Raw genomic sequence first — 16,695 nt, forward strand, 5'->3', positions numbered from 1 at the left:
TTTATACGGTATTTATCTGTCATATTTTCCCCTTTTCTAACGTGCAAAGACACTTTTCCTTAGGCAAAATCATAGAAATTGACAGTGAAACTTTTTCATTCAATTTTATTTTTGTGACTACCAATATTACACCAATATTACCACTGCTTATTCTGTTTTGTCCCGACAAGCACGCATTTTGCGTGACTAACTACTCTGCTAAAAATTGGCAACCACAATCATCCTTCGTCATAGCATAGTAATCAACTTTGTCACGCAACGTTCGGCAGTAGACTTTAACGCCCTTTACAGTCTGGCTGCATGCGGTTGTTCTGTGGCAAGCAATAAAGTGGCAGTCACACCTAAACCTTTTGACGACGGTATCGCAATCCTCCTTATTACCAAGGTACGTGGCGTATGGAACCCCCCTTGCCAGAGGATCTGCAAGGAAAATTAAAAAAAAAGCAAACGCATTAAGGTCGGGACACACTATGCGACAAGTCGCAGCGACAGGTCGCTGCGACGAGTCGCTCCGTGTGTACTGCTTAAAAACAAGTCGCTGATACAAGGTGTTTGTTCGGTGCACAAATAGCGAATTTGGAAGGGTGGGAATGTGAACTAGTTTTCCAATTCAATACGGCGAAAATACATGACGCTCTCTCATTGGTTAATTTATAATTTGTCGCAGCAACTTGTCGCAGCTATTTGTCGCAGACGTGTACACACGCTGCGACAACGCTGCTATCGCTCATTTTGTCGCTGCGATGTGTCGCACGAATTCAAACTGGTTTGAATTCGTGCGATACATCGCAGCGACAAAATCTTGTCGCAGCGACTGGTTTGTCGCAAGAATGCACCATGTCACACGAGGCGACATGTCGCAGCAACATGTCGCCGCGACGTGTTGCAGCGACGTGTCGCCTAGTATGTCCCGACCTTTAAGCTTCCGGGCGTACCAGGTGGTTGGAGGCGGATGCCATCCCTCTTGAGGTTTCCTTGTAATTTTGAAAAGAGGATTTACTCTTTAATGCTGAAACTTTCAGTGACTGTTTATTCATCCCTTGCAAAAATTTTGAAACAGTTTTACCCTCATGCAATCAACGACCTTTAACATTTTGCACTAATGCTCTAAAGGGAAGTTTTCATTCAGACACTGAAGAACTAATTCCAATCGCTTAATTACGCAGACTTTTGACACTTCAAAAGGAAAAAAAGAGAAAAATTACCATTTTGCTCATCAGCCATCTCAATGTGCTTGGCTTTGGTGGACAAAAATGCAACAGACAACAGCAAAACAGCAAAGGTGTACTTGAAAGCCTTCATTGCTGTAAAAGAAAGTATAAGAAATTAAGGTCATAGACGAGTCAAAAAGCAATAATCACTTGCGCGCATTCTCCAGATAAAAGAAAACATGTAAGAAAATAGGAGAAAGATACTGTGTGCATTATGGTTCATGAAAGGTCAAGAGCGATTGTTATAACCTCTTAACTGAATCGCAGTTTTCTATTGGACGAGAACGTATCACGTGACATTTAAAAGATAAATAAAGTATTGCTGTGTAGCATTTTGGATTAAACGTTCGTGTAAACAATTTTTTTTTGGAAAAGTGCTTATTTGTTCTTGACAAAAATAGAGACGTTTCGGGAAAACCCCTTCTTCAGTCTAAAATGAGCCGTTGATACAATGTGCGTTAATTGTTGCGCGCGCAATGGCGTGGATGCGCTTAAAAGTGTTGCGCGCGCGAGCCTAAGTGAAAAGAAAAATTAATAAAATTTAAAGGCTTGAACGTTGACTTTAAATTTTATTAATTTTTCTTTTTCGCTTAGGCTCGCGCGCGCAACACTTTTAAGCGCATCCACGCCATTGTGCGCGCAACAATTAACGTGCATTGTATCAACGGCTCATTTTAGACTGAAGAAGGGGTTTCCCCGAAACGTCTCTATTTTTGTCAAGAACAAATAAGCATTTTTCCAAAAAAAATTGTTTACACGAACGTATCACGTGACGCGCGTCAAAACTGATTAACACCCAACAAAACTCATTAACTTCCTAGGGCGTCAACAGGTTGAACCATGAACTTACACGTGATCAGGGCGTGCGGCTCGAAACCACGGTATAAACGGGAAGAAATTCGAAGTTGTGGGCAAAAGCTAAGCTTTTATTCATTGTTTTGTTTGTACTCAGGAGTTGAAACGAAAAAAAAGAGTTGAAATGTAAAGATTATTTATACACACAAAAATTTGATTTGACTCAAAGAAGGATATTTCTGAGTGCGAATTGGAAAGCTCAAAGCACCACGCACTGTAAACAATTTCAATAACTAAATTCATGTCGTTTTCAGCCAAAGGAAAATTTAGTGGTGAATACAGACAGCAAAGCGTTTATTTTCAGTCGGGAGGTATAACAAAACACTTAATGACTTTGCCCACGGGAAAGAGTGGGTCTCAGGGAAAAACAATCGCACTCTCTCCCTTTCGGGCCAGTCAATAAATGCTTATTGTTTTATACAGATAGTCGATACAGGGCAGAAAAGTGTGAAATTCCTCCGCTTACGCAAATGCGGAGCAGTTAATTCCGAACAGCGAAGAAGGAATATAGCGCATGAAATCTCGCATTTTTGACAACGAGAATGATTTTGGCAAGTTTGTAAAACGGCGATATCAAGACTGAAGTTAATGCATACATTTTTATTATTTGTGGTAAGCTAAATTAATTTTGTTTCTAGTACGATGCGAAATATAATAGAAATTACAGCCGTCAATGTTCATTATGAAAAGTGTTTAAGAAAAAAATGTAATATATTATTTACTGTATCTAGTATACATGGATTTTGAATCTGATATATCCTGACTAAATTTTGCCTGACTGATATAAACTATTCTTTGCTTTTCCTCTTTAACCAAATGTCAAACCTTTTGCATAAGTGTCGTTACCTACAGTTCTTCTATTAGTGATAGTGTTAAGGCTGGATCAAAATGAAATTGATGGCCAAAAATAATTGGGTTGCAATTGCACTTGTTTTTGTGATATATGTTAAGAGTGCTTTCGGAAATTTGGTTTGTAATCCTTCCCTCCCCAAAAGCAATCGTTACATGTTATAGGCGCATTGATAAAGCAAGAATTTAATCCCCAAACGCGCGCTTTCCAAGATGACTGTGGCCACCATCAGCTACGCATTAAAGAGTAAGTGCTCACATGTACTTTGTAATCATCAGGCAACATACTTCTAGTAAAGTTCCATGCTAGGATCGCCAAGAAATGAAATCTTGAACCTTAAATTAAATTGAGCCACAAAAGGCGCTCTATGCGGTATTGGTCGCTAAAACTGAGATCTTACCCACCTTGGATAGTCTTCATTGAATAATGTTTTCAATCTTTGGTATAGGTGGTGTTCTATCAGATGTCAAGTGATCAAAACCTGCATAAAACGAATAAACGATCGGTCTTTTTGTTGTGGTTTCTTTTTTAACTCTAAAGAAACACATTCGAAAAAAAGAATACGTCTCAAAGTGATCCTACCTGAGTTTCCCTGATAAACAAATAGCCTGAAATAATATGAGGCGGTGGTTTTTGATGAAGTTTTGAGTTTGGTGATTGGTTGCATTTAAATGGAGACTCTTAGTTTAGACAAAAACTCTTTCATAGAATAACTCTTTCATAGAAAAACTCTTTCATACAAAAACTCTTTCATAGAAAAACTCTTTCATACAAAAACTCTTTCATACAAAAACTCTTCATACAAAAACTCTTTCATACAAAAACTCTTTCATACAAAAACTCTTTCATAGTCTTGACAACGGCTTTTGCCGTTACAAACATTTAGGGGCAGCACGGAATGAAAGAAAAAAACAGTGATTCAGTCTAATATTTTGCATCAGTCTTTTGCTATTCAATTTTATAAATAACATTTTGTCCAAAAAGTACAAACAAATTATAAAATTTTGAGCAACAGATAACTGTTGGCGATTTTTTTTTTAAAGTTGCGTCGTTTAATGAGATCATTAACACAATAAAAATGTTTGGTTATTATAATGTCTTACTTGAACACTATGCGTTTAAAACCGAGTGCAAAACATTTAATTTGTGACAGAAAAGAAACCTTGCATTTTCAAAGAGAAAAACTCGGCAATCATTGAGACTCCATTGAGTTTGATGATTGGCTGCATTAAAACGGAGACTCCCCTTTTAGCATAGGGATATGCAAAAAACTCTTTCACAGTCTTGACAACGGCTATTTCTTTCAAACATTTAGAGGCAGCACGGAATGAAAAACAGTGATTCAGTCTAATATCTTGCATCAGTCTTTTGCTTTTCAATTTTTGAAATAGCATTTTGCGTTTGTTTAAAAAGTACAAAAAAATTATAAAATTTTGAGCAACAGATAACTGCTGGTGATTTTTAAATTTTAAAGTTACGTTTAATGAGATTGTTTACATTACTAAAGTTTTGGTATTATAATTTCTTGCTTAGACACTATGCATTTCATTACAACCGAGTGCAAAACATTCAGTTTATGATAGAAGAGAAGCCTTGAATTTTCAAAGAAAAAAAAAACTAAGCAATCATTGAGTTTGGTGATTGGATACATTAAAATAAAGGCTCTTAGTTTAGCCTAGGAATATGAAAAACTCTTTCATAGTCTTGACAACGGTTATTGCTTTTACAAACATTTGATGAAATTTTACGTTTGGCGATTTTTGATTTTAAAAGTTACGTTTAATGAGATTATTTAAATTACTAATGTTGGGTCTTTATGACTTCTTGCTTAGAGCTACTCGCTTCAAGCTGAGTGCAAAATTGCAATTTATGCTAGAAGAGAGGCCTTGCACTTTCAAAGGAAAAAACTCGGCAATCATTAAACATACTCTTAGTTTAGCCTAAGGATATGCAAAAACTCTTTCACAGTCTTGACAACGGCTATTGCTTTTCGAAAAATTCAAAAGCAGCACAGGCTGAAAACGTGTTTTAGTCTAATTCATTGCATCAGTTTTGTGCCATTAACGTGGCCCGAACCTATTTATTTACGCGATAGTTGTATTTTTGAATCGCGCTTTTTGGCAGGAAAGATTTCACCGATTTCTTCGAATTTCTGCGTCCTGAATAAAAAATGTTCGAATTTACGGAAAATGACATTCGTTTTTCAGTCGGAATAAAATCGTTTGAGATTTTAACATATTTTCAAAATCTAGTTTTTACCAAAAATGTCCATAGTTTTAAAACCCGACGACAGATTTCTCCTAAATTTTAGCAAATAAGCCTTAGAGCTCTCAAGTTTTGTATTAGGAAGTTTCATGACAATCCTGAACATGAAACTCGCTGCACAAAATACTGGTAAAATTTTATCTAAAAATGCTACGCTGATGCATTAATGTCAACTGACGCACAAATAGTGGAACAGTGAAGCCAAACTATCGGTGATCTGCAAGGATAATGATCCCCAACACCTTACCAAAAAAAAAGTGAGTGATCAGAAACCTACAGCAAATACAGACAGCGCAACAAGAAGCAAAATTTTGTGACGCGTGCAAGGTAAAATCAGATAATTTATATTCAGCTCCCCTATCTTGTATTCGCTCATTTATTTTCGAAAAAAATCTTAGCATTGCAAAAAAGAACATCTAGAAAAACCCATTACCAGTTTCCATCGCAGAGCGTTTCTATTCTGGGGAGAAATAAAGCTGCCAAGTTCAGTACTTCTAACTATCTGCTTTTCGACTGCATCGAGAACCTTTGTGCTCAATAATATATTCACGATAGCTGACTTTGTTTTCAAATTCCTCACGGGCAGTTTGCCAGTTGGGCGTAGTGAGTGTTCAAATATGAAAAAGGTTTTCTTATTAAAATAATGTTTTAATGTTTCCTGAGTCTTGTTATCCCCAAGTGGCAAACTGGCCGTAAGGCCGAAAGTGACTACAAACTTCAAGCATCAATGTTTTTTTGGTCGTGAATCTATTTTAAAAAATCGATTATCTTAGCCTAAGATTCAATATGATACATCTCCCTTCGTGTCTTAATTAATGGAGCTACCCCCCTTTTACTTAATTCTAAACCAAGTGATTTCCCCAAAATCCTCCTGACCGCCACCTCCCAGCAAATAGATAATGATCGTTAATTTCATTACATATTCATTTTCAAAGGTTAAGCATTTTTTCGACGAACAAGATCGGCCCGGTCAAGAAGGAATAAAACTCTCAGAGAATTGCTTTGTTAACGAGGGCCAGCGATGTCATAATTTTATCAATGGGAGGGAGAAACAGAGCTCCTTACCAAGTTGGGTTTCACCAGGTCGGTTTAGAAAGGGTGTCATCCTGGAACAGGAATGGAACTCAAAAAATATAACGGCTGCCGGTCTGGCAGGTACCATTAGATACATAAATTGTATAGAGGATAATACATGGTTGCGCGGAGATATGAAATTTATCTTCGAGTGTTCAAATCGATAGCTCACGAGTGAGCGCAGCGAACGAGTGAGATATCGGTTTGAACACTCGAAGATAAATTTCATATATCCAAGCAACCATGTATTATTCTGTTTATTATCAAAATGTTCTCCGAAGGTCGTACGAATGAGTCCGAACATTTTCCGAAGTTTTCCGAAGATTGCCGAGGAAGATTTAAAGATGGTTCGACTTAATATCGATAAAATTTGGCTTATTGAGCATTGAAACACGGCAAACTCTGCGAGCTGATTGGTCAAAAATGATATCACACATGTGTGGATATCATTTTAATCCACACATGTGTGATACCATTTTTCTCGATTTGCTACCACTCGCTATACCACTGCAGTTTATATAATAAAATAAAATAATAAAAAGGACAAGAATCACTATTTCGCTAGCGTGAGGTAGCGCCTTTATATACGCCTTTTATTCTTCCAGAGAATAAAACCGAAGTGAGTCGAAGTACATAAACAACAACCATAAAAGAAAGCAGTCTAAACTTAATGTCAAACGATTTCTACAAGCCCTGATGTTACAATACCCTTTTCTCAAATATTCAAACGCCAACAACAACAAACACGTCAACGAAAGCCGAGAATAAAAATGTTAATATATGTGTTTTTCTATTTTACTTTTTCCCAAAAACGTCTATCATATAGTCCAAAAAATCGCCGATTCAGCAACTACAGCCCCTCTACCATTCTTCAACTATTAACTTCAACTTGTGTTTCTTGCAGCATCTCCAGGTCAACAGAGTCCCTTAAGGTAGGCAATTTTAATTTGCTTTGCTGTTTCTGCCCTTGACCCTGAAAAGAAGCATAAAATTAAAATACAGTTTACAGATACCTGAATAGTAACGAATTGGTTTGAATGCAGAAAAGTAAATAATCGTGTCTAAAATATTTCGCACGAGTGACCGTCAATAACGAAGAATGGTGGCGACAGACCAAGTTTGCGAATGCATCTTGAATGCAGGAATGTCACGAGTTATCGCGGATACCGCGGGTTGCGAACAGTGGTCACGGGTGAGAAGAATCCTTGAAAGTAGTAAAGTGAAGACTCTCCTTAAATAGAAAACAAAACAAGGGGTACACTGGAATCACAATGCTGTGCTTTTTTTTACTTTTAATTACATACCTGGTGTAAACAAAATATATGTTTGGTTTGTTTCCCGCTCCGAGTCCAAATGGGTCAATATTACAACCTCTAAATTTCTTATCAAATTTTCCGTATTTTCCATTTTTACGTGGCTTTCCATTAGTGGTTGTGACACACACAGTATATTTGATCTTTTTCCCCTGAACCTGTGGAACAAACACATTTTATTAGTATAATGACAAAGAAATGGATTCATATGTCTCCAGTCACTCGCTATAGGATGAAATAATAAGAGAACATATTTGCTGGCATTGTAACAGGTATATTGATGCAAATGTGACAATTTGATTGACGGCTGAGCTACTCGTATACCACTACCACTACCACTACCTTTCAGCAATCCTCCATAAATAGATCATCCCGTGTGTGGAACACTCTTTTAAAAGTTTTGGATGTTAATGCCAACCTCCCTACTTTCCGGCACAAACTCTTGTCTTATAATTATTACTCTACTGCACTTTCCAATTGCTACGACCCAGACGACCCGCGTACTTGGAAGTCAGTATGGCCAACCTGCAATTCCTGCTGCAGCTTACTCGACCCTATTATATGCTGTTATTAAAGCTTTGTAATACCTTTAGCTGTTTTATGTCTCGGGCCCGCAGTAATTGGCCCTGCTGCTGCGGGTTCCCTGCCTTAAGTTATACTGTTTGTTGTATGTAAATAAAATATACCATAAGCTGTCAGTATGCAGGTTCGAGCGAACACGGAATGTAAAAAATGTATGAAAATTAATTATACTTTAAACTGCGGAAATAACCTAAAATCGTTAAGTTAGAAGAATTAACTTTAGTGGGAATTCTGCTAAAGTGGTGATAGTTGATTCTGCGTGCTGTCCCATCAGCTATCAGCGCACAGAAGTTTCGAGCCCATGATCTAACTGTTAGATTGATAACACTTACTCCAACGCCAAAAACGTGGTAGCCAAGTCTTTCTGCTGCCGCCTTGCACTTGTCGACTAATCCTGTGATCCTGTATCTTCCAAATATCTTGTTAAGAACCTTCTTTTTCCCCACCGTGTAACATCCATGAGCATTCCAATCCGCTATAAATACAAAAAAGGCACCAAATGCATTAATATTCTCTGTTTGTCGTTTTAAGAGGGTCCAGAAAGGAGGGGGAAAGGAATAAATCCCATTTCCAGTTCAAGTTTTGCACAAATCCCATTTTAAAACCTACTTTTTGCCAATACCACCGTCCTATTCCCATTTTCTGCTTGTAATTCCCAGTCCCTGTGACCAAAATACTATTTTCCCTGTGGAAAAAAGAGGCAAATCCCATTTCCCATTTTACCCCTGCAGGCCGCTCTTTGAACATGAGGTAAATAATTTCGCGTTTCTTCTGGACGCGAGAATGTCTTTAATTTTGCGATGGGTTAATGATTCGAAGGGTCTTAGTTCTGATAAACCATTTTGGATGAACTAATAAAATATTGTACTGTATTCTATAAGGAGACAAGGCATTCCAAGAAGTTTCACTTGCCAACGTCTTTCTCGCAGATGTATTTATTCCAGGCATTGCAACTGTCGTCGTTCCAGTAGCCAGCCAAAGCGCCTCCCCATATTGCAACGCAGTCTTCTTTATAGTTGTGGTTATTAGGTTCACCCATTCCCCAGTGAGCATGAGTGGGTACTGTGTCGTCATATACCCACGTGTAGCTCCCTTCATTTGATATATCGTGTAATCCAATCCAACTTGAATACTTGAAAAAACGGTAATATAAACCAGTGAATGCAATGGTCACACGACACATCTCCACGGTCCGGCCAAGACCCTGTACGCATGTGCACAGCCTATTACCCGTGGAGTGGCAGCCATGGACAGCTGTTTCGTACTTTTTAGGACTCATCAGCATGGCATGGCCAGGCGTAAGGGTCTTACATAAGATCATAGACCCCTCCCCCCGTTTACTCCAGAGGCGAACCCGAATTAATCATGAATATAAGCTATATGGAGAATACAACGAAATTATGCACAAGAGTAAGATTGGGTATTTAAGAGAAAGCATGGACCATTTTAATGTCTCTTACATGAACGATATACGTATTTCTAAATGGCGGACGACTGACGAGGATCGTAGATCGAAATTTTTATCGGGCTTTTATTAAGTGAACTTTTTAAGAACAGCTATTTTACAGTTTTGTCATTTGCTAAGTGGTTCGAACGTGTGCAGAAGACGTGATGTCTAGTTATTCTCGATATTCAAACGCGTTCTTGGCTTCGTCACATGCGGGTTCACAGAAACATAAAAAGATATATGAATAAGGCAATAAGTACGTCAGTCCGTCCGTCCGTCCGTCTGTCCGTCCGTCCGTCCGTCCGTCCGTCCGTCCGTCGTACGAAGGTGAATAAAAAAATCAAAGAAAAAAAAGAAAGAAAAAAGGTGATAATCAACATGTACCATCACATATTGCTGTATACATATTTTCAACTTAATTGTTCCTCTTTGCTATTTACGGTTTGCTTTCACTACAAATTCGATTTGCTATGCAAAAATAACTACAGTAAAAAAAAATAACGATTTCTACAGCTAAATTTTACTCGTTAAACTAACCGCAGTTTTGATCTGTTCGACCGTTATGAAATGTTGTTCATCATCATCATCTATTTTCACCAGGTACCCTCCTGCTTTTTTACAATCTGCCTTAGCATCATGCCAATTCTTAGTGTCAGAACTAAACTTGTAGCAGGATTTGCCATAAGTAGTCCAACCGGTAGAACAGATAACTGGTTCTAGAAGCGACAAAAATACAATGAGCAATTATCCATCCTTCATGTCAAAAGAAATAACGTTTAAGAACAATGTGAAAAATCCTTGAAACATTCAGGAGAGCCAAGGAAGACCCTCAAAAAGACCTAAAAAATTTAATGCCGATTTATTACATTGCATCAAATGTCAAGAAAATAATCGGTTGTTTCGCAATAGTCACTAACCCTATTCCGACCTGTTTTTATTTTTTTATTCTTCACGACTGATGGGGACGGATTTTCTTAGTCTAAGTTACACAAGATTTATAAGGTAGCGACACAAAAATAAACAATTTAGCAATCACCCAATTCTTAAAATAATATTACGCTTCATAACTCTATTAAAACATAAAGAAAACGGTTATGTATCTTTGCTATTTGTATATCAAATGACTTGTAAAGGGCACGTTATGAAAAGAAATACGAAACAAACAGAAGTCTATTAAAGAAGTTTTACAATTGCAAAAGACGTGCCATGAAACGAAATACAAAAGAAACAGACAAGCAAAAACAAACAAACAAACAAACAAATTACTCACTATTCGCGCCCGTGACAGGTATTTCTGTAAAACAAAAAAAGTATATAAATGAATGTGTGTCCAGGAGTAGCAATGAAATATATATATATGATAAATGCAAATGCGGCCTTACACTACTGAAGACCTGAAAAAAAATTTCAGGCTCTGAGCGGGAGTCGAACCCACGACCTTTTCGTTGCCAGTGCAATGCTCTACCACTGAGCTATCAGGTCTTCAGAACATATACCTTAATTTAACACAATTGCAAACGTGCTGTTTAACATGTTCTTACTTTCTCGCGGATCCGATTTGGTGGCAAATTTGCTAGAATATGGCATGTTATCCAAATCTGCCTCGTAGGGTGCAAAAAACGCGCGAAAAGAGCACAAAAATCTCGCAATGTTTGTACTAGTCTCATTCCCCTAACTGTGCGAAAGATTAAAAAAAGGTGGCAAGTAAGCTTTTTGGGGAAAGAAAACGTTGGATAATAAGTCTTTTATTAGACATTTTAGGTTGTAGTATCGCTGTACATTTTCACCCGTCATTTGTTTTTTGCCTCGCACTTCGGGATAACCAAAATACTGCATGACTTGTAAATGTCTAATAAGATGTATATATCAAGTAAACGAGGTACGCGGTTGAATTTTCTTACCCTTTGGTTTCTCGCAGATAAAGCCATACTCCTTTGTGCAAACGACGTCATCCCAAGCTTTATTAAACAGAACAGCACATCGGTCTCCACTATGGATACTTGGCTCACCCTGGCCCCAGTTCTTATACGCTGAGGGATTAAACGACGTGCCGTCACTCCAGACAAATTTGTTTTCATTGCGTTGGTCATTTAGCCCGATCCATAAGTGTTGTCTGTGGTAAACGAAGCGTGAAGATATCTCATCGATGAAATCCATTTCTAATTTGTCTGCCACACTGAGGAGGTCTCCTTTGTAAGATATGCACTCTTGACGAGCATCGTTCCAGCTGAGACCACGCACTGCTACGGATTTCACCACAAACTTGTAACAGGAGTTGCCAAATGCATACCAGCCTTTTGAACAACCTAAATGAAAGGGCAGAAATGATCACGAAATCACTTGGTGTACAGTGAAAACCCACATATCACAGAGACAAGAGAACATAGCCATTTAATTTCTGGGAACATGGGAACAAAAGGAAAATAAAAATGGGAACACAGGAACAAGAGCAAATGTAAGGAAACAGGGGGCACCAAAATCGGAAAAATAATTTTAGGGAACATAAGGAACACAAGGGCATTTTGTTGGTAACAAGAAAACATGGACCTCCGTCCTTGAGAGGCCCTCGTATCAACCCCTGATTTTCAACTACAGGCCGAAATGACCGGGGCAGGTAGTGTAGAGGGAATTCCCTTATATAAGCTACAGTAAAGTCCCGATTTCTCGAACCTCCAAGGGAAATGAAAATTGGTTCGAGAAACCGAATAGTTTGTTTGCAATACGCCATAATGCAAGAGCTTAACCCTATTCAGACGGGGCTTTCGGACCTTCTGGGACCGGGGGGGAGGGGTTAAAAAGCCCCCCATATGTAACTTCCACAATATTTAAGCAATAACAATGAAACTTAAAGGATGTATAGTATTTCCGAATATCTATCTTTTGGTATACGACACGTGGGATGATGACGTCACATCACGTGACAATTCACATCACGTGACAAAACAGCCGCCATCTTGGATTGCAAAATTTTTGCAAAACGTCAGAAAACCACCCAAAATTACTGCAAAGTACTCAAATTTAATAAAAAGGTGCTTAGAAACCTTAAAAAGGTGAAAATAATTTCAAAAAATGTTAATTTTCATTAAAAGAATCACGAAAATTAAAATTTTGGGAAAACATGCCTGTCAAAATGCCGTTGTCATGGTGATGTCAAGTTCCTGACACAACAACCTATTCAAATTATTCGCAGATAAATTTTAGATAAACTTAGGCCCCGTCCACACTGACCCGGGTAAATTTGAAAACGCATCTTTTTTTCTCCGGTAAGGCCAACCGTCCACACTGAAACAGCGTTTTCGGTCACCGAAAACGGAGCTTTTCAAAAACGCTCACCAATGAGCGTTTGGACTTGGAGCGTGAAATAGTGTATTTTTATATTTTATTGTAAATAATTTTAGAGGGCCACTGGTTTGTTAGTATTTTTATGTTATTTTAGTGCTACCCCCGTTAAATAAAGACTTTACTTTTACTTTTACTTGCGTATCGTTTTCAAATTTACACGGGTTAATGTGGACGGAAAACATTTTAATGTGGACGGAAAACGTTTTCAAATTTCTCCGTTTTCAAATTTACCCGGGTCAGTGTGGACGGGGCGTTAGTACGTTTGGCAGCGTTTGGTTAAAGCTTAAAAAAAAGCGTTCAAAGTCAGCGCGGGCCTCAAAAGCCCCCCCCCCCCCCGGGCTGAATAGGGTTAACGTTATTTACATGTCGGAACCGTGCTCAAGAAATATATTACTGTGGAGCTCCACGTTTAGGCCTGACTAGACCTACAGTATTGAAGAGATACTTTTTGAGAATGTTTTACAAGCGTTCTATCGACACCCTTGAAGATTTTGCACTAATGTTCTTTAGGAAGGTTGTCATACAGACACTGAAGAACTGATTTCAATCGCTTAATTACTACGACTTGTACGTGATACTTCGAAAGAAAGAAAGGAAAACCCTTTACCATTTTTCACGCTTCGATCAGCTTCCTCGATGTGCTGGACTTCGGCTGACAAGTATGCAACTGACAACAGCAAAACAGCACAGGTGTACTTAATAGCTTTCATTGCTGTAAAAAGATAAGAAAAAGAAATACAGAGAATACAGTATATATATAAATATATAATTATAATGATAAAAAGTAGTAAGATTTCAATTCATCGTTTTATTGCGACAACTCTGTTTTCGGGCTGTTTCGTGTGATCAAAGAATGACCACACTCATCAGGCAATATCAACGAACGACCAAGAAGTTTATAAATATATATATTTTCAGTTTTGATGGTTTTCTTTGGGAAAATTGAAATGAGGAAGGGAAATGATTTGCTACTGGTATCCTTCTAGCCTGCAGGTAACTTTTAAGCTCAAGGGTCTTCCAGCTTTTAACTTTTTTCTGTTTTACCGGAAACCCAGCCATAATTTTGATTGTATGTCTTTGTACTTTCGAGCGAAACCTCCGTTGCCCCAGGGCCGTCGGGGAATACGAAATAACACGAACTGAAATCATATTTATTCGCATGTCATAAAAAGTATTGGTGTTATAAACAGTCTTATAAAAAAGTTTAAAAAAAAGGAAAATAAGAAAAGCTGATTTAAAAGTTGTTTAGCAACTAGTTTTAGTGGTGTAGCCTCAGTTGCTTCAGCAACACAAGGATATATTAAACATAAAAAACTGGATGTAAATGTAAAGACATGACAAATAGCATATCAATCTTTTATTAAAAACTAGCAATGGTATATTGCAATTCCTGAGTTTTGATTGGTTAACAGGCAATGGTATATGAGCTCATATACCATTGACAAAAATGTGGCAGCCGATACGCTTCAACGAAAACAGCTGGGGAGCTCAACATTTGCAATTATATGGGCGTTTTTAATAAAACAATTATTCCACTTGTATCTACCATCTTATATCCAAGCTCGTGGAATAATTGTTAAATATCCACTTACTAAATGAAACTGTTTGAGATCTGGTCATTTTAGTTGAAATAATCTTAAATCGGCCATGGCAAAAATTGATAATCTTGTGGTTGATAACTGGCCAAATGTTGATAAATTTACATTAAATATAATAATAAATTCACTGCATCTTAATGAGCGTTTTTTTCACGTGGTTCAATACAATCAAATAGACATATTTTTAGTTGAGAAAACAATTGATCAAAGTCCACATATCATGCTGTTCTTGAAACTAAGCAAATGTTAAATTAATATGCTAATTTTTAACAGGTAAAAAAATATCTAAACAAGGTGTTGTGCAATCAACTTTTAACAACCCGAAATCTATCGTCCAAAATCCAAGTCGAAAATGAATCTGAAAGTTAACTTTCCGCCAAATTTTCTTTAAAGTTAGAAAACAGAACATTGTTCTATTGTACTTATTATTTATTCACATCTTGTTGATTTTTAATTAAAGCTCTCATCAGTTCTCATCATCATTTCTTTTTTAATTTAACAATGCCAAAACCTTTTGCTTCTACTTTCGACCCTTGTCTTTTGCTCCTTTATGGCGCTATCAGGCGGGGTGTGACGACCAGGATTTAAAGTCTTTTAAGACTTAAAACCGTGCGCTAATTCTTACACTCTACTCTTATTGACACTTGCCGCTCATCTCTCCACATTATGCGCGTAACTTTTCCTTTTTATTCGTCCCTTGAATTCTGCTCCTTTATGGCGCTCTGTGCGGGCGACGGCCAGGATTTTCAGCCCCAACCGTGCGCTAATTCTTCCACTCTACTCGTATTGAAACTTCTCGCCCACCTCCCCGCAGCCTGCCCGTAACTTCTGCTTTTATTTTCGACCCATGACTTCTGCTCCTTTATGGCGCTTCGTGCGCGCGACGGCCAGGATTTTATGCCCCAACCGTGCGCCAATTCTTACAATCAAATCTTATTGAAACTTCCCGCCCACCTCTCCACATAATGGCCGTAAATTGTGCTTATACTTTCGACCCGTGACTTCTGCTCCTTTATGGCGCTCTTATTTAAACTTCCCTATACCGCCCACCTCTCCACATTATGCCCGTAACTTCTGCTTCTTCTTTTGACTCGTACCTTTTGCTCCTTTATAGCTCCATTTAATGGTGCCCTATTGGCGCCATAAAGAAGCTATTTCGGCGCCATATTGGTGCGAAAAGTCTCTAGGAAAGTTTCTGTAGCATACAAAGATCGCCGAGAGATGAACATTTAAGCCATAAATTGAACCATAATCGAATACTGAGATCTTACCTACCTTAGTAATGAGGAGAATAATTGTTTCAATCTTTGCTGCAGATGCCGTTCTTTCAGATCGGATCCCAAGTGATCAATATCTGCAGACGATGTATAAGCGATCGGTCTTTTGCTGCAATTTCTTTTTAACTTAAAAGAAACAAATTCACAAAACTTTTACTTCTCATACCGATTTTACGTGACTTTCTCCGACAAATCTGACAAACAAACAGCCGGCACTAGAATGAGGCGGTGCATGTGGTTGTTAACGAAATTTCGAGTCTGGTGATTGGCTGCATTAAAATGGTTGCTTTTTTTTTACCCTAGCGTTATGCAGAAATTTTTTCACAGTCTTGACAACGGCTATTGCTTTACAAGAATTCAAAAACAGGTTCAGTCTAATCCCTTGCTTCATTTTCACGATGTACTAAACAATTTCTTTAATGACATTCTGCGTTTGTATGAAAAGTAAAAACGAGCTCTCAGTGATTATTGATTCTTAAAATTTCGTCTAAAACACATTTATGCCTTTCTCCCCTCCCCAGGCTAGGGATTCACAAACTAATGGGCTGCATACCCGCGCTCGTTTACTGGGCATTCGACTAAAGACAGACAATTTCAGATGGAGTAAAATGGCTAAGGGCAAAGACCCAAAGCCGATTTAATGATTAAAACATTCTTGAATAAATTACAAAAACAAATGGTTCTATAAATTGTGTTGAGCCCAGTAAAGGTGAGGGCACAAAAACGCCGAGAAAACCAAACTAACAATACCACAGGAAACAAAGTGGACAGGACAAGGGGAGGAGGAGGGACTTTGAAAAACGAACGTGTCATCCAGCGAGGAAAAAGCAAGAGTGAATGAATGACTGACTGCTTTGTAGCCAGGCCATGAGTCAAGACAT

The 16,695-nt window shown here is 38.0% G+C and overlaps 2 protein-coding genes across 4 annotated transcripts in view; both read right to left on the reverse strand.

Moving 5' to 3' along the window:
• Positions 1-78: 78 nt before the first annotated feature.
• The window catches only part of LOC144630148 (uncharacterized), a 41,446-nt gene continuing 24,829 nt past the window's right edge, over positions 79-16,695 (reverse strand). Inside the window, exons 2-3 of one of the 3 annotated variants that reach the window (XM_078488440.1) lie at positions 1,206-1,282; positions 79-420 (exon numbers count right to left, since the gene is read on the reverse strand). In XM_078488440.1, coding sequence (XP_078344566.1) covers positions 191-420; positions 1,206-1,282 — 307 coding nt within the window. In that variant the 3' untranslated portion in view covers positions 79-190. Of the gene's footprint in view, positions 421-1,205; positions 1,326-16,695 lie in introns of those variants that run through there. The other 2 variants (XM_078488438.1, XM_078488439.1) reach the window with 2 other exon arrangements.
• On the reverse strand, positions 7,142-15,929 carry LOC144630807 (macrophage mannose receptor 1-like). The gene is made up of 9 exons (XM_078489168.1): positions 15,813-15,929; positions 13,547-13,651; positions 11,499-11,903; positions 10,868-10,891; positions 10,135-10,313; positions 9,063-9,282; positions 8,483-8,625; positions 7,560-7,726; positions 7,142-7,228 (listed from the first exon to the last, which is right to left on the reverse strand). The coding sequence occupies exons 2-9, from the start codon at positions 13,647-13,649 to the stop codon at positions 7,198-7,200; spliced, it is 1,272 nt and encodes a 423-aa protein (XP_078345294.1). The 5' UTR covers positions 13,650-13,651; positions 15,813-15,929; the 3' UTR covers positions 7,142-7,197.

Source organism: Oculina patagonica, chromosome 11 (assembly GCF_052425735.1).
Source record: "Oculina patagonica isolate OP01 chromosome 11, crgOcupat, whole genome shotgun sequence".
Lineage (NCBI taxonomy): Eukaryota > Metazoa > Cnidaria > Anthozoa > Scleractinia > Oculinidae > Oculina > Oculina patagonica.